This window comes from Rattus norvegicus, chromosome 19 (genome assembly GCF_021556685.1).
Source record: "Rattus norvegicus strain SHRSP/BbbUtx chromosome 19, alternate assembly SHRSP_T2T, whole genome shotgun sequence".
In the NCBI taxonomy this organism is placed as follows: Eukaryota; Metazoa; Chordata; class Mammalia; order Rodentia; family Muridae; genus Rattus; species Rattus norvegicus.
In genome coordinates, this window is record NC_141552.1 from 55,756,919 (window position 1) to 55,775,681 (window position 18,763).

General features: G+C 40.3%; 1 protein-coding gene across 1 annotated transcript in view; it reads left to right on the forward strand.

The window, feature by feature from the left end:
* Cntnap4 (contactin associated protein family member 4) overlaps positions 1–18,763 on the forward strand; it is a 278,839-nt gene that overhangs the window by 40,447 nt on the left and 219,629 nt on the right. The window contains 1 exon segment of the mRNA NM_001107432.1: positions 4,118–4,228. Coding sequence (NP_001100902.1) covers positions 4,118–4,228 — 111 coding nt within the window.

Sequence of the window (18,763 nt, forward strand, 5' to 3'; positions counted from 1 at the left end):
GAGAAAACCCATTGTCTAGTACTAAACTCACAGGAGGCCCCTATACATAATATTCAATTCCATTCCATTGATACCCACAGGGGAATGTCCCGTTTGTTCACCTGGGACTCATCAATGCTGCCCAGGGTCTTCCCTTCGTTCTGTCAAACTATTGACAATCAAATAGGTAACAAGTAAATAGAGTGGGAAGGCCTGAGCTTGAGAGAGCTACTCTAGAGACACATCTTATCCCCACTGCCATGATGCCCTACAACATTCAGACAATGAAACCTGAAGAAACGGTCACTATGATCGTACTAATACAATAAGGTTCTTATGTACTTGATTTCCTACCCCAACTTGATTTTTAAATATCATCTTTCTATTACAGCAAGATAAGACCCGGAGGCAAGCTTTTGTGCCTCAATGACTTCATTGATAAGTTATTAATATTGGTGTCTCAGTGGCGAAATAATAAAGGCCAGTTACCGTGTACGAAACGATCGAAGTTCTCAGGAAAGCATGCAGGGTTATTTTTTAGTTGGAAAAGAATAACTAAACCAGTCTATTGCTAGGGGAAAAAAAACAGCAGCTTGGGAGAAGGTTGTGTAAGCTTGTGATAAGGAATAGTGTCATGTCATGTGAAGGTCAACCGGAACTTGACCCAAACTTCCCCATCCATACCTTCCATGATCAACCTCCCATGTTTGCCTGTCCCTCTCCCAATGAATGGGAAAGATGCCCCCTCCCCCCACTTTAACCCTGTTCTTTTAAACCTAAAAGTGGAGCAATATGGATTCTCAATTTACAGTTGACAAAAACGAATGGGCAATAAATACATACCTTCCAGAGTGACTACAGCAGTGGCCCGTTTTATATTCACAAAATCGATTCTGATCTGCATAATTGATTTGAGAAGCAGTTAAACAGTCTTTTGCATCACATACCTGCATACTAATAATGACCCAAAAGCACATCAATATTAGTGAACACACACACACACACACACATTCATACATGCACACAATACATGCATGCAATGTGTGTGTGCACCCTTCCCATGTGTACACAGTGCACTTCTGTGTACACAAACACATATAACTTCAACAGTGTGCTAAAGCATTTTGCTTGTTGCTGGTCTAATTGAGTACAGCCCCCGCCCCAATACTCTATGGGTTGTAAGTCTTTTCATGTCCACACCCCTTAATACTTGACTTAACAACTAGATTGGCTGGTGTTAGCACTTAAGCTGATCAGTCGACATGCAAGAACCTGTCTTCCTTAAGAGTCAGCTAGAGACTTCAACGTACAAAGGAAGAAAAAAAAATGAGCTCTATAAAAAACCGAGATAATCTTCAGAAACCAAGTGCAGGGCAGGAACGTAGTTCAGTTGGTTGAGTGCTTGCCTAAATGAGTGAGGCCATGGTTTTGATTGCTAACATCGAGTAAACCCACCAAGAACAAACAAACAAACAAACCTCAAAAGAACACACACACACACAAAATGCATGGTCACGCTGGACAAATTCTTGTGAAAGTCACCCAAGAGCAAGCTGTGTGCAGGCAGAAAGAACTCGGTTACATTATTGGTGAATCCAGAGAATTTTTGAATTAATTTAAATCAAATTACTGCCAAAGGAAACTTTGGAGACAATAACAGGGTGTGCTTTTTAAATGACCAAGCTATGTAAAAATACTAAATGTGAACTTTTTTTTTCTGATTGAAGCAAAGGTGAGAACAACTCCAGAATTTCAAGAGAGTAAAGCACTGTGAAGCCTCTGTAGAGTAAATTCAGCATGTATGGCTATCAAAGCAAACCTTATCCTAACGTTATTCTTTGTACTTTGCTTTTTAATATTAAAAGCAATATACGTGGGGCTGGAGAGATAGATGGGTCTGTAATGGTCTTGCCTAGCAAGCTCGAGGATCTGAGTTTGATCCCCTGAACCCACATATGAAAGCTGGGTGTGCCGGTAAGCACTTGTAATCCCAGCAATGGGGGTGTAGACACAGGTTGAATGCTGGGCCTTTGTTGGCCAGTGAGCCTAGACTCATCGGTAACTCCCAGGCAGTGAGAGCCTGGAGACAGTAAAACACCTGAGAAGTACACATATGCACATATACACCCACACATACGGACCCATTATCACCTACACACAGACAGCAGTCTATGTGATACACATTCCAGATAAGTAAATGGAGACTTGTCTCTACTTTAATAGAGCCACAGGTAGAAGAATACTATGCCCATGCTTGTGTTTTTATAAAGTTTTATAACAAAATGGCATCTTTTGAAGGTGGCATCAATGCCCAGACTTCCACCTCAGGCAGTTCCACCCTAGGGTTTTTTTTTCCTCATCTTGAGTCTACCCGACAGGTGTACACAATCCTGAAGTTTTACAGTTTCATACAGTCTCTCAAAATGATTGGGAAGAGAAGTCATGGATGCTTTTAAATATTATTTAGCTTTGCATTTTAAAATCCCCAAACTCACAGATAGATTATGCTGCTATAATTCAGAATTTCTGCTAAAAGTTCTCCATCCCTATGAACTCTCCTTCTTGCATTGCTGAAGTTCCTTTTCATTGGTGTGGTGTTGTTTGTTTGTTTGTTTGTTTGTTTATTTATCTATTTATTTTTCACTGTGAACCACAGTGCCTCTTGTCAGTTCTTTGGGGTCGATTGTTCTTTTGATGGGAAACGAAAATGATTAGCATTTGTATATCATCTTGGTAGTTGTTTTTGTTTTTGCTTTTGCTTTTTTTTTTTTTTTTTTTTGAGGCTGTTGTTCCTCATGGGTAAGCCATTCCTGAAAACACTTGCTTCTTAATAGAGCTAGTGGAGTGTGGGATATGCTGAAGTTCAAATGTATGAGCTCCCGCTGACTGTTTTTACCAAGCAGTTGCTCAGTTTGTTTTCTCATAAGTAGTGTGGCGAGACTTCTCGAGTCCCACCTGCTCCTGATACTTTGGTCTTTTTGACCCTGTCCAGTTTGTCCATTCATTGCTTATAAAGTACTATCCACTAGTAGTTCTTATTTTTCTTAAGTTTGAGTATCAATCAGCATGGCTTTTGGGCTGCATGGACTCTGGCCAAGCCTTGAACCAGTTTTCTAGTGTGCTTTCTAACCAAATGGGAGGTGTTTTATTTTTCTCCATTTAAAATGTTTTCTATACTCGGGATGCTGATGACATCTTGTTTTACACCTCTTTTGTATCATTCCTTCAGGCATATTTTCATACATTTCTTCCATCTTTAAATATGTTCTTTCATATGTTCTACATGATTCTAAACATGCCAACAAACTTTTATGTGCTTAGAGAGGCATCCATGGCTCATTTGTTTCTTGTCTGTGAACTTTATGCATTTTGCATTTTTCTCCTCCACTGTAGAGCATCTTTAGGAACCTTAGATTCTTTGTGTTTTGTGGTACTTGAGAATGAACTCAGGGCTTTGCACAGGATAAGCAAGCATTCTACCGCTGAACTACATGGGCAGCAGCCCTCTTTCTGCTTTAATTTGAGATAGGGACTTAGTAACTTAACTACGTTCCCTTGAGTTCCCTTCCTAGCCCAGCTAGGGCTTTGACCTTGAGATTTTTACTCAGCATCCTCCGAGTTCCCAGGATGACAAGTGTGTACCACTAAGCCCGTAAACTTTCTTAATTTTAACATAGTTAAACTTATACATCTTTCTGCTCATGCTAAAAAAAATCCTAAAACATACCTTTTGACCTTAACGTTTTATTTTAAAATTCCCACAATGTCTTCTTTCTCTGTTTCTACAATCTCCTATCTCTTAGTTGTTTTCCAGTTTTTATTGAGCTTGCCAGACTTTCTGAGATAAACTGCATATATAATAGGAGTATTTCTAGAGAATTCAGGCTTGTTTATTTACTTACTTTAAGACAGAGTTTCCCACAGCTCCAGCTGGTTTTGAATTCACTCTATAGCTGAAGATGACCTTGAACTCCTGATCAGCCTGCACCTTCCCTCTGAGCACTAGGATTACAGGCGCATGCCACTGTGCATGGCTTAGATCCTCATTTTGATGTTGTGTTTATTTGTTGTGTCTATTGATTTGAAGAGAACTGTCAGCTCTGTGCTCACTGGAATGTGGCATTTTCTCTCCTGGCAGATGACTGTGATGAGGCCCTGGTGTCTGCCTTGCCTCAGGCATCCTTCAGCAGTTCTTCTGAGCTCTCCAGCAGTCACGGTCCTGGATTCGCAAGGCTGAATCGAAGAGATGGTGAGTCTGCTCTCCCGCAACCCTTTGGCTCGCTCTGAATCTTGTGAATTTTCTATTTTCTTAATCAAATCATTGCAAGTGATGTGCTGCGAAAGAAGTAAATGTTGAAACAGGCCAATGGTGATAACACAAAGTTTATGACATCTGGCTTCCATTCAGGAAAGGCGAAGAAATAAACCCTATCTGAAGACTCTATATTATCATTTTAACAACCGAAGAACTTAGTTTCTTCAATCTGGTAAATTTTTTATGTATCTTATAAAGAAAAATTTTTGCAATGATTTGCAATCATTATGAATACAGAAATGATGGGGACTTAATTGCCTTCCTATTTCAAGTTAAAGGAGTCTGCAAGAAGTAATTTTAAGGCACACTACATACTTAAAAATAGTAATCCCTCAGTTTGTGTAATTCTAGATGTGGTTGACATGATTTTCCCTGCTGTTGGGGATCAAGAGCTTCATAAGGCTTTTCTGCCCCTTGAGGAATACCCAGTTTCAGTTGTTTGTCATCTCTTAGGTAGGTTGGGCTCGATGGCTTGTATATGATTCCAGGGAAGGGAAGATAATTAAAGATAACTCACTTTTGGGAGATACGAGAGGGTTCCAGACCAAACAACCATGTGCTAAATGACAGTGTTGCCGTGGCTAAATTCTTTAATATAGAGAAGTAAGAGACATCAGCACAAACATTGGAGGAACACACTGACAAGTGGCAAGCCATTTTAACAGACAGACAGACTCCCAACAACCCATGTTTATAAGAGCCACGAGCTATCTCCTCTTCCACCATACTGCAAAATCCATTCCTTGCTGTTAGCGTTCTTGATGCTGTTGCTATTTTTGTTGCTTGAGTTTGAGTATATGGAACTTTGAACATAACAGTGTGTGTGTGTTTGTGTGTGTGTGTGTGTGTGTGTGTGAGAGAGAGAGAGAGAGAGAGAGAGAGAGAGAGAGAGAGAGAGAGAGAGAGAGAATACATTCTACATTACTCAGTTCCAATGACTATAGAGATGTTTGCATGACCCTGTGGCATGGTCTTGAGCTTTATGACATGGTTCAAGGTTCAAGTGTCATCTCATATCATTTGAAAAGTGTGCACTTTGGTGTTTGTAAGAGTGCAAGTGTCCATGGAGAAGAACAGCAAGATCTTTGTAACCAGTGGGAGTCATGGGGCTCTTGATCTAATTACTCCGTTCTTTAAGTACCTTGTAGTTTGAGATGTTGGTCATTGTCTCTTCCTATTCACCATTCTAGATCTCTGACTGTGTAGGCACTGAGCTGGATTTCTTTGCCCTCTGGGAGCATTCTAGACCCATGGTTCTAAACCTGTGGTTTGCAAATCCTTTAGGGGTTGCATATGAGAGTATCTTGAATATCAGATATTTACACTATTATTCAAAACAGTAACAAAATTACAGTTATGAAGTAGCAACAAAAATAATTTCATGGTTGAGGGTCACCACACATAGAAGCATTAGGAAGTCTGAGAACCAGTATTCTAGATCCTGCACCAAGTCCCTCTCAGCAGGGACAGCATTTCTACGGCACTTTGACTTGAAAGCAAGGTCTCTACTACATGCTTTTAAAAGTAAAACAGAGTTTAACATTTACTGCCCTTTCCTTAAATCTTCAAAGCATTCACAGAATGGGGTCCACCAAAAAGAAACAAAATTTAATTTATCTACAAAGCTTTATTTCATTTTTGAGGCCCAATAAATCACAGAATTATATTTTATTAATTGGATGCAATCATAGTTTTCATTAATTTATACACTCAACAGGAGTCTCCATCGGTTGGACTCATTTTCATTCTTAATTTGTTTCTATGGCTCTTGCTGAAACACAATATCAAACTTCATGAATCTCATTTGCATGTTAATGAAACCAAGAAACAAAACAGGATCATTTTAATTATCTCTTGCTGGTTGTCAACCTACTTGATTACATTTTTCTTTTTTTATTTAGATTTGCTTTTTTTCCCTCTATTAATTACATGAAGTGTTCATAAAGAAATGTCAGATTTTGAGTGATTTATTAAAGGCTTATATTACTTATTTTCTTCAAATGCACCTTCTAGTATGTAGCTCAGGCTGGGAGAGGTGTTCAGCCGAGCCACCCGATTGTGTATGAGTAGATGAATCCAAAAGTTTCTTGGACAGACCAGTTCTGAGGAGTCAGAAGAACCGGTCAGGCAGGGAATGAGAAAAACCCATGTGGTGTCCTGCTGTGGGGTGAGAAATACCATGGATTTTGCTGAATAAGTGAGTAGGATCCTGACAGGGGAGCCTGAACTAATGGTCTCCTCCAGAAGAATACACAGCAGTCCTTATATTGATACCCATGAGTGTGACTTACTTCATCTGACAATAGGCTTTCATGAGATGAGTCCTTTGCAAGCTCATAGACTTGTGAATATAGCCGAACCAACAAGCCATGAATCTGGTGATTGTGTACAGCAAAAATAAAGTATTTCAACGCAAGGATGTAAATGCATGCACTGTATTGAAATACAGCAGATTGTTTTATGATTGAGTCTGTAAGACCAGAATATTTCCCATTGCTAAGAGAATACTATGTGTTTATGTCTGTCCATTGTTAGTTTTCTTACCACAATGGCGTCTTTCTACGCTAAATAAGCAACATTTTCTCACTGCTGTAAGATTCGTTGTTAAAAATCAAACATCTGTATGTAGAGAAATTATTTACATGGTGAACTGAGAGAGGTAACTCCCATTCTCTGTCTACTCTGAGATGGAGGATTCTAACACCCCTTGTAGAATTTTCTGGCCTTTCGTTCTGCCCTAAATCATTGTGCTTATCTACAACTTACTGTGTTTAAGTTAAGACCCGCCCCCATGTTATATTTTCCAGGTATTCAGGAAAATACCTTACGTAAAATGGCGGGCCCCCTGGGATATTATCCAAGTAGCCAGTGCTTCTTGTTAAGGATGCTGCATAGAATCCTTTACACTTACTTTATTCTAAAGTAACAATATTAATATATTTAATAGTCAATGCCTCAGATGGCAGCTGATAAATTAGAAGTGAATTATGTGCAGAGTTGAATAATTCGAAGCTGAAGGGAAGGCGAGCCTTAGCACAGATGGCGTGAGTCTGGAATGCACCTGAGGTCTGTGGCTGGAGATGAGGCTCATGAACTTCAGCGGCTGAGTTGGCACTCTCAGGGGAAGCTTGTAGAGATTAATGTAGACTAAAAGATAGTGTAGATTTTTCTTCTGTACTGGCTTCTTCCCCATCACTTCAGATCCTAACATGCCAAGAAAGGCTTTGACATATGGAGCTATAAGAATTTCACACCTTCAGACTCATCCAGGCTCTGCCACATGACATCTTATTGGCTATGGCTAATTTTCTGCCCTGCATTCTGATTATCTCTAGTACCGGCCATTCCCTCTCCTCCTCCTGCCTTCCCTTTTCTCCCTTTCTTTCCTCTCCTTTCTCTTTCCCTCTTCCCTCGTCCAACTCTGTCTTCCTTTCACTCTCCTCCCCATATCACCCCTCCCATTTTGTTCCCTTGGAATCCAAACTTACAGCTCATATGGCTAAGATACAAACACTTGAACTCAAATAAATCCCCGAATGGCTGGGTCACAAGTTACCTTAGAGTCACGGGACACAAGCTTCCCAGTCATCTGAACTTCAGCTCTCCACCCTGTCTCTTTAACTTTCTTCTGAGGATAATAGAATTTTAGGTGAAGAGTATCTATGGTTAGACACCCTGAGACTGATTCAGTATCCTTGGGCTTAAATCATATTTATCTTGTACTCATTTAAGGATGGGAAAGATATTTAGCCTCTGTCCTTTAATCTCCTATAGGAGAAACAGGGTTAATCGTGTCACAGTATTAGTGAGGTCACAGCATTGACCTTGTTGAAAATGATATCAGGGCAAAAGTGTGGCCAAATGGATTTCAGAAACATAGGTTGGAGCAATGTTAACCAGTTTCAAAGAAGATCCATCAATTAACCCCATTAAACAAACTTAACAAGACCAAGTATATGCACAAATGTACACAAAGTCATCTCAGGGAATATAGATGTCCACATAAGTCTTCTAGGAGGGATCAACTCCCTGATTAATTATAAAGTAGTGTCAAAGTATCGTTGTTATATTTTGCATGTTCTTTATGAGGTTGAAGTAAAGATAGAAGCTTCTTTCCTGGGTATCTTTGGTCAGAGTCAGCCAGCTTGGGGATGTGGATGTGATGGCTTAATTTAGAATAGTTTTGCATCTTTATAAAAAAAAAAGAAATTCAAATTGGTTTATGAATTAAAAACAAAAGCCTTACTAAGAGGTTCACACTTTGAAAATGGCTTGGAGGATAAAGTTCAAGATCAATTTTATGGTCTGTGGTGTGTCACTTATGCTTATAGATTATATTTTATACATTGGCCTTGAGAAGGTGAAATAAAAATGAGTGAAGATTTACATGTTTTATATCTCAATATGCCCATATCCTTTATTCATTAAAGCAAAGGAAAAATTGCTACCCATTTGTGTATATTTATAACCACTTCCATTCTCGTATCAGCTTATTTGAACACCAGAGATGACTGTCTGGTAACTGTTTGGTTTCCTGCACACTTCATATGTTGCTGTCTCTTCCGGGTCTCCTCTCGTAAGGACATTCTCCCCTCTCCGTATCCTGGTACCCCCTTTTTCCTTTTCCTCCAATGTCCTTGTCTGCCTAGAGGCACACATTCTCTAGCTCTAAATCAACCCCATAATTCCATCTGAGCAGATGTGTCAAGTCGCCAATTGTAAGTAATTTATGGTGATAAAAAGCTCTGCCTTGGGAATCCAGAACACTACACCACAGTAGTAAATCCTGGGTGGCCTTGGGGAATGACATCAGCTTTCTCTTTCCACCCGTAAATGTATGAGACTGGATTTGAGGGTCTCCATATTCTAAAACAATGTGCACATTGTGGTTTGTGGGTATGTGAGTGTATTTGTTCATGTATGTGTGTACACATGTGCGTGTACCTGCTGTGGAGGTCAGAGGCCAGTATTGGATATCTTTCTCAATCAGTCTCTCCAGTTTACTTTTCTGAGAGAATGTCTCCACTGTGGTCTGGAGCTGGCAGATTTGGCAAGGCTGGCTGTTCAATAAACCCAGACGTCCTCCAGTCCTGTCTTTCAGCCTGGGGATTATAGATGTGTGCTCCTGCTCCTGGATTTTTACTTAAGTGCTTAGGACCCTGACTCAAGTTTGCATGCACTTGAGTAAGGACTCTAGGAGCAGAGCCATTTCCCCAGCCCCAAGCGTACTTTTTGGGTAATGCATGTTTTCATCATAATTCATTTAAAAATAGAAATCTTCAAAACACAGATAAGAAGATAAGGGGAATTCCTTAAAGCAGATTGCCCCAAGTCCCTTCAAACTAGGAGACACAGGATTTTCATGGCTTAGAAAATGTCTTGAATTTTCACAAGATGAAGAAATTCAGGATATAAATATCATCACAACCAAACTGATACAATGCCTCCAGTTTGTTCAATTAAAATAAATTTGTGAAGTTGATAATAATCACCAGTAGATAACTTTTAGTTGTGCCTTCTTTTAGTGCAGGTCTGAATATTTATTTTTGTTTCATTTTGTTTCTGTGTGGTTATGTGTAGGTTAGTACACCTACACAGGTGCCCACAGAGATCAGAAGAAGATCTTTGATCCCTTGGACCTGGAATTACCACCAGCTATGAGCTACCTAATGGGTGCTGGCAATTAACTCTGGTCCTCTGTACAAGTGACAAGTGCTCTTAATCACTCTAGCCCATCTGCCTTTGTCAGTAGTGAGTAGGAGCATTTTACGTGGATGGATCTCAGGCTGCTTTCTCTCAGAAGCACAGCTGTAGACAATGACTGAGGGGCAAGGGACGCATGCGTCAGGGTGTAGCTGTGAGAAGATGGTGAGATTGTGGGTGAAACAGGAACAGGGTGGGTTAGAAGTCCATAGAGGTCAAGAGAAGACCCCCACAGAGCCCAGGTTTTCTTGACAGATTTACCCCAAAGTCAAAGGTACCAACTCTAGCAGGTCTGGTTTGGGGAAATAATTAATTTAGAAAAGTTAGAGTTCACTTAGGCTGCTATAACAAATAGCATAGATCAAGTGGATCAATCAACAGGCATCCGTTTCCCCTAATTCTAAGGTTTGGAAGTGCAAGATCAAAGAGAGAGCAGATTTGCTATCTCTTGAAGACATTGCTTCTAGCTTTCAATTGGTTGCCTTCTGTTTGCCTTTTAAGGTGCTTCTTGGATGCAAGCACAGGGGAATAGCACCATCTCTCCATCTTCTGCTAGTTATGAGGGTACTAACCACATGATGAGTGCCTCACCCTCTACTTTCACCTACATCTCCTACAGACTTTCATCTCTAAGTGCTATCACTTGATGGTGAAGGCCTCACGACATGGATTTACTGGTATTTCTAGAAGCTAGTGAACCAAACAGAAATTGCATACAGCTTGATCTATTTAATAAAAACACAGTGAGCTCTCCTTTATGGGAAGCATTCCTAGAGAGACAGGAAATGCTGTCTAGTGTGTCAGCTAGTTTTCATACCAATATTAACTACAGGAAGGAGTAGTAAATATGCACATATATGTATATATGTAGAAATGCAGATTGCAGGGGGCTTATTGTTATGGTATCTTGCTGTCTAGCTATTTGATATACAAGCTAGGAAAATATTATTGAAATTACAAAGGATTGACATAGAAAAATGAATAAATTGAGCAAAATAGGCAAATGTGATTTACGTTTATAAAGTGTCTCCACCAACTGGAGAACACATTCTTCTCAACTTTACCTAGGCTATTTACCTAAATTTATGTGTTGTCATAAAGAATAGTGTTTTAATAAATCTCAAAGGGTTGAAATCATGGAGAGTAAGTGCGTGGCTACAGTGAAATTAGCTGGAAATCATTAATTAAAAAATACTTAAAATCCAGAAAGGTGTGGAATTTAATTACTACACCCCTCCAACAGTAATCTCAATGGAGATTAGCAATCATTCTTGCTCATGGATGACAAACACTGTAAGTCAAACTTGTGAGGCGCCACTTAGACAAAAACTGACATCCTTAATTGCAAGTATCACAGAAGAAGGCTAAATATGAAGAGTCTATCCAAGTAGCCTTGTGAATAAAGTTAGAACAAAAGCATCTAACAGATTATATCAAAAATAATAAAAGAAGGTACATTGGAGAGACAGCTCAGGGGCAAGGAACACTTACTGCTCTTCTAAAGAACCACAGTTTGGTTCCCAGCACCTACAATTCATAGCTCATGACCACCTGTGACTTCTGCTCCAGTGCCCTCTTCTGACCCCCTCAGACATTCACACACAAACAAAAACTAAAATAAGATTGGGAAGTTTAGAAAATATAGTCTTACGAAATTGCATTCAAAAAGTTACACAAAAAGAGCTCCTCTGTCTCTGGAAGAGAATAGATCCATAATTAAAATGTTCCAACAAAGAGAACTCCAGGCTAACAAGTGTTCAAATGGGAATTCTTCCAAACACATTTAAGACAGATCTGACATTCTCTCTCGGAGAAAGGAAAAAAGTCAAAAATCCTCCTAACTCATTCTGTGAGGCCGGCATAACCTTGGTTCCCAGCCCTGTCAAGGACAAACAAGAAAGGAAAATTAAAAACCACTCTTGCTCATGAATATAAATGCAAAATATTCTAAACAAAATATTAGCATACATGTGTGAAGGGACTCAGCCCCAGAATGAGAATGTCCTCAGAAAGTTTGGTGGGTTGCAAAGCTAAAGAAAGAGTTCAAGGAAGTAGTGGCCCTGGCCTTGTGTGGACAATGCAACTATCCTCCCTTTGAGATGAGGGGAGCACAAAGTGGGGGAGGGGAGTTTCATTCATTTCTATTAAAGGCAGTTAAAATCAAAGACATGCTTTGGCGTATTCGATCCGCCACGTCCATCTTCTCTGCCGCACTGCTTTCCCTAGTGAATGTCGCAGTGGGCAAGTCCAGCTTCCCACAGATGTAAGAGGGACTTGTCTAGGCTGGACCACTCAGCTGTAGCGTCTTACTCATGACCTTCCTGATGGCCAGGGATCCTCCTTCCCTGGGAATCTGCTGGGATGGCAGATTTGTACTGGCCCTGTAGGAAGAGTGTTGTGTGTCCATAGGGAGGGTGTCGAGAACCATTGGAGGACTTGAGTGGAGCGAGCTGTGAAAGTCAGCAGGAACTGCACCCATTGAGGCCGTTCAGACCTGTGTAGGACTGAACATCAGAGACCCATACTTTGTCCCAGTTGAAAGCTCAGCTTCTTTTTTTGGGTTTCTCTTACTTTTGAACTTGTTCTATGGATGGCTTAGCTCAGACTTCTGTTTTCACACCATGCCTCATAACACTCAATAAGATAGCCCAACATATGGGCTATGGAGCTGGCTGAGCAGTTACGAACACACAGTACTCTTTTAGAGGATTCGCGATCAGCGCCTAGAGCCCAGAGTGGGTGACTCATAGCTGCATTCAATCCTGGCACCAGGGTATCCAACATTCTCTTCTGGCTTCCCTGGACACAATACACACATGCACAAACCCACACATAGACATGTATGAATGAAGTCTCAAAACTGTCATAACCACATAAACCCAGGGAAACAAGGTAACCAACATGAACATGACTAACCCAGGTGAAAACATTAGGTGAAAACTAAAGAAATTTAAAGAAAACATCAAAGGAACTGTATTTAGTTAATCACCACCACCATCACCACCACCACCACCACCACCACCACCACCACCACCACCATCAGCATCATTATCATCGCACCAACACTAATACGTCAATACTGAGTCAGTACTTGACACATATCATACTTACCTTAAGATGTTATTAAAAGAAGAAGTCTGTATATAAAAGCCATATTGAGAATTCTCCTATAATCTTTCAGCCTCTCTGGACTTCTGCAACTGTATTAAGACAAGTGACCATTTAAAATATAGTCTAATTCTTTGTCTTTATCAATGCAGAAAAAAACACCAAGAATATGTGTGTAAGGTAGAAATACATTTAAGGTTGGGATGAGGGAAGGAAAAATGCAGTAAAATAAATGAACCTGTACTTAGTACCATTTTGTAGTCAGTAAGATTTGTATGTAGGCATCCAGAATGTCAGAAGGATGCTTTTGAAATTCATTCCAGAGAGTCAGTAAAGAAAGCTCCTTTACTTTGTTTTCCAATGAATAGTGTTTTAAAAGCAGTGCTTTTATTTGTACAGAGATGACAGCTTTCATTATGACACTCTCCTTTTGTTCTGCAGTGCTGAGAATTGAACCCAGGGTCTAAGGTATGGTAGGCACATGCTATGTCACCAAGCTTGAGTCCTGCTCTTACCACATCTGCATAGATGCATACATGCAATGCACTTTGATTATGTATACTCCGAGTCCCCATGTTGTCTCCCTTCTTGCTGGTTCTCAACCTGTGGGTTGCAACCCCTTTGAGGGTTGGATGACCCTTTCATAGGGGTCACATATCAGATATCCTATGTATCTCATTTTGCATCATGATTTATAACAGTAGCAAAATTATAGTTATGAAGTAGTAATAAAAATTATTTTATGGTAAGGGGGATCATCACAACATGAGGAACTGTCTTAAAGGGCTGCAGAATTAGGAAAGTTGAGGACCACTGTCCTAAATAGTCCTACAGCCTATTTCTACTTCAGGTTTCCTTTTAACAGTTAGATTCCATGTATGAATAAAACATGGGGTATTTATCTTTCTAAATCTGTCCTGTATTGGTCAATATGATGTCTTCAAGTTCTATCTATTTTCCCGTAAAGGTCATCTTTCACAAATTATATTACTCCATTCTATGGGCTTGTACCCTTTTTCTTTACCCTTTTATTGCCAATGGGCACCAAGGCTGGCTTCACCTGCATTGGCCTTTGCGTATAGTGCTACAAAACACGCATGCGTGGTTGTCTCTGTGATTTGCTGCCTTAGACTCTTCTGGGTGGACACCCAGGAGATGTCTGGGTAGATCCTATGCCACTTCTTTTCCAAATAGTTGCCCTAACCTTAAGGTGATTCAATTTCTAATCCAGGTCATTTTGGCAGAACTGTAACTGGTCATGTAATTTGGGTCATTCCTCTGCAAAAATAAGCGTGAAATCCCAGTGGCGATCTGTGCACCTGCCTAAGACTTTCGGCCCCATTGTCATTGTTTGCAATGGTGTTTATGAGTGTGCCCTTCTAAGCCTGGCTATGATTCTGCAATGGCTAGAGCTATTCTATGTTGCTTTCAAGATGAAAGGAATAAAAATTAGCAAAGCTTCCAAGCTAAAGAGGAAGAGAACGTATTAGCATTTGCTCTCCGACTGACCCGTCCCGGCTTCATTTGCATGCGATGTCTTGTATTTATCAGAGTGGATCATCTGCTGTGTGTTAGATGGCATTAATGCTGATTAGGACACTCTCATAAAGAGTGTGGTGATGCAGAAAACCATCAATGAAATAAAAATGTAAGGAACGGATATGTAGAGCAAAGCCGTACATATAACCATTGGCTGCAGTTCCAGCACAAGTTAAAATAAAACACACAGGAGACCGACCATGTGGGTGGTTGAACTTTGCGATTTTACACAGTGCTTACGAAAAGGGGTGGGTGAATCTATAAAAGTTGCACGGCATTAGGCAAGCTAACTAATCCACTGTAAAAAACTATCAAAAACTGAGATAAAAATTCATGTAACATGAAATTAATCATAGTAAAACGTTAATTTGTGTTTATGTCATGTCAATTCTGGGGCACTTAAGACCAATCACAATGTTGTATAACCACACCATTTATCATTATTAGGTCCCCAAAAGAAACTTTTTTTGATAGATTTTTAAAAATGAGTCCCACCCATATTTGTGTGTGTGTGTGTATGTGTGTGAGATGGTGTATATGTATGTGTGTGAGACTGTGTGTGTGTGTGTGAGATTGTGTATGTATGAGTATGTGTGTGTGAGTGTGTGTATATGTGTGAGATTGTGTATGTGAGATTGTGTATGTGTGAGTGTGTGTATGTGTGTGAGTGTGTGTATGTGTGTGAGTGTGTGGTGTGGAAATGTGTGTAAGATTGTGTATATGTGTGAGATTGTGTATGTGTGAGTGTGTGTGTGAGTGTATGTGTGTGTGTGTGCATGTGTGTGGTTTAGGCACAAGCCATAGAATACACATGGAAAATGGAGGCCAGAGGCTGACCTGGTATGAGACAGGATTCCTTGTTTGCCCCTGTATAGGCCAGCTAACTCGTCTCTCCTGTCTCCACCGCTCTGGATTATAGACACACACTACTACATCCTGCTGCATGTGGCCTCTAGGGATTTCAGCTCAGGTCTACACACTTGTCCAGCTAGTGCCCAAGCCTCTAAAATATTTGTAATTGAGATTTTGTGGTTTAATTTTCTTCTTTATTTTTGTGTTTGAATTTTTCCTTGTGGTTACATTTTCAAATTAAAACTAATATAATTTATAATATTCCTCAGCTTCTGTGATACATATATATATATATATATATATATATATATATTACACACACACACACACACACACACACACAAAACCCTCTCTTCCTAACTTAACTGCCTTTCCTTTCAGTATCATTTCCAGAAAAAGAAATATATATATATATGTGTATATATATATATATATATATATAACCCTAATATGGATTTGATTGACTTCGTGCATTTTTATTTATTTTAAAGTTTAGATTTTATTTATTTATTCACCCACCCCTCCCCCAGTGCACATCTCTGTGCCCATGCTGTTGCGTGAATGAGGAGATCAGAGGTTGATTTGTGGCACCTGCAGTTCAAACTCAGGTGACCAGGTTGGGCAGCAAGCACCTTCAGCTGCTGGAGCATCTCCTTGTCCTGCCTTTCTCTTTTAAATCATGAAGAAAGGGGAGCCTACAAACCCCAAATACAAGGGTACATTCATCCGTGCTTAATCGCGTATTTGCCTTATCGTGTTCTTTGTTCCTTCATTTAACTTTGCTTCACTGTCTATGCCTCTTTCTCTCCACAGGTGGGATTTGTTTTTGTTGGACAGGTCTATTAACAAAATCTACGTTTTTTAAATTGAGACTGTCATGATTTGTCCTTCATTTAAAAGGACAGTTTGGCCAAACATAGATATTTTGGCTGACTTTCTCTTTTCCTTGAACCATTTCAAATTTGTCGTCCCACGAGTTGTTGGCCATCATAGTTTCTGTTTAGAAATTTTCTGTGCCTATCGAGGGTCCCTTGTACGTGACAGATCTCTTGTCTCTGCTTTTAACATTCTTTCTGTGCCCCAGAAAGCACGTATTACAATCTGTGCTTGATTGTAATATGTCTCGGAATGGAGTGCTCCGTGTTTATCCTGCCCGGTGTCTATTGAGTTTATTGAATGTATCCATTCTCACATCATTTATTAAATCGGAAACAGGTTGTGGTCATTATTTCCTTAACTGCCTTTTCCTTTCCCTTCTTCTGCCTGCTCTCACACAAGGTTAAGTTTGATGGTGCCTCATAGATCTCTCAGGCTTCCTCCTTTATTTTCTTTCTGTTACTCAGGCTGCGAGGCACTAATTGACCCATCTTCATAGTTACACCTCTGTGTGTTCAAATCTGCTTCAAATCCCTCAGAAGAATTCATTTTGGTTGTATTTTTTGGTACATTTTTTGCCTTAAATTTTTATTTTATTTGTTAAAGTGTGTGTGTGTGTGTGTGTGTGTGTGTGTGTGTGTGTGTGTTTCCATGCACTCAGGTATGAATGAAGATGCCCACGGTGGCCAGAGATGCAGGATCCACTTGGAACGGGTGTTACAGGCAGCTACAAGCTGCTCAGTGTAGAACTAGACTCTGGTCCTCTGTAAGAGAAGTAAACACTGGTAACCAATGAGTAGTCTCTCCAATTTCCTCCTTTCTGCATAGCTGTTTGTCTGTCTTTCCCATGTGCTGAGTTAACATTTGCTATTTTTCTTCACTCTTTGTTCACGAGTTCCTTTCGGTCTTTGACCATAACCCATTTTAAGCTGTAGCGGTAGGCTTCCTGTTGGCTTCCTCGGGGACAGTTTCTCTTAGTTTCTCCTACTGTTCTATTGTGTGAATTACTTTTGTGTATTGGCGGCAGAAACACCTGAAAGCACAAACTGAAGGGAAAAGATGTATTTTGGCTCGTGTTGTCAGACCATGGACACATGGTCTTATGCACTTGGGCGGAACTGACGGCAGTGGGAGTGTGGTTAGGGGAGATTCTTCACTTCGTGACAGGCAGGAAGCAGAAATGATGAAGGGTCTAGGGCCTGGGCATAACCTCCAAGGGCACACCTTTTCTCCAGTTAGGCTCCATCGTCTAGCATAGCACCTCCAGCTGGAAACCCAGCAATTTACAAACACGTGAGTCTGTGGGAGACACACTACACTCACACTGCAAGAGCTATTTATTTCCTTGTAAGCCTCGTAGTTTAGGGAAGGGGGTTGAAACAGCATTTTAGCATTCATTCTATTAACTCTAGAAATCAGATGACTCCCGTCCTCACAGAGTTTGTTGTTTTCCTTCGCTGTTTATTTGGGGCTTGTCTCCTCCCCTTCCTTTCCCTCTGTCTTGCTCTGTCTCTGTCTCTCTGTCCCTGCCTCTCTTTCCCTCTGCCCTCTTCACATACCACAGGGCTTAGCCATGAAACCTCCTTCCTCAGCCCCTGGCTTGCTGGGTTTACAGACTCACCCTTGCCTCCCCCGTTTCCTCTGCTCTTTGGCGGGTAGAATCTTTGGGGTCCATGTACTTTGAGGTTGACATCAGCCAGTGTTTTGACAGATTTCCCTCAAGTACTTGGGGAAACAGAACTGAAATGGGACAAAATAAAATCCTTTCCCAGTCTTTGCACATTGGCTCTGCGCTGGGTCACTCCCTTATCATTCACTTCCTATTCACAGACATAATCCTCCAAATTGTGTTTAGCTTAATCCCCCAAATGATGTCTCATGAAAGAGTAGAATATATGAGCCAAAGCTTTCAACTCTTTTCAAATAAAACTCTTATGGTGCAATTGTATTTTTTTTTCTGGATAAAGCCCAATTTTTTTTTAAACAGCAATGTTATGATTTTTTTCCATAATAGAGAAGGAAAATATGCATTTTATAGCAGACCCTTCAAAAGTGGAATATGCACACCATTTGCAAAATTTTTCTATCAAAAGACATTGTCAACAGCCATGCATTTTAGGAGCACTGTATGTGGAAAAATCAATGCCGTGTAAATGTTAGCAGCCTCCTGGGTAGTCAGTGTAAGCACAACTTTGCTCTCTGAGGTTTAATCTTGCTTCTGTCCATAAGATGGCTAAACAGGCATTGACCTCTTATCTGGCAGGCCTTCATGACCCACACCAGAGGAAAACCCTCTTTCTTTTGTCTTTTGATAGGCTCTATTGTAATTTTGAAGAGGCCATGGATCAGGAATAAGGCAATAGCTGGTAGATGCTAGTATCTTTGATTACT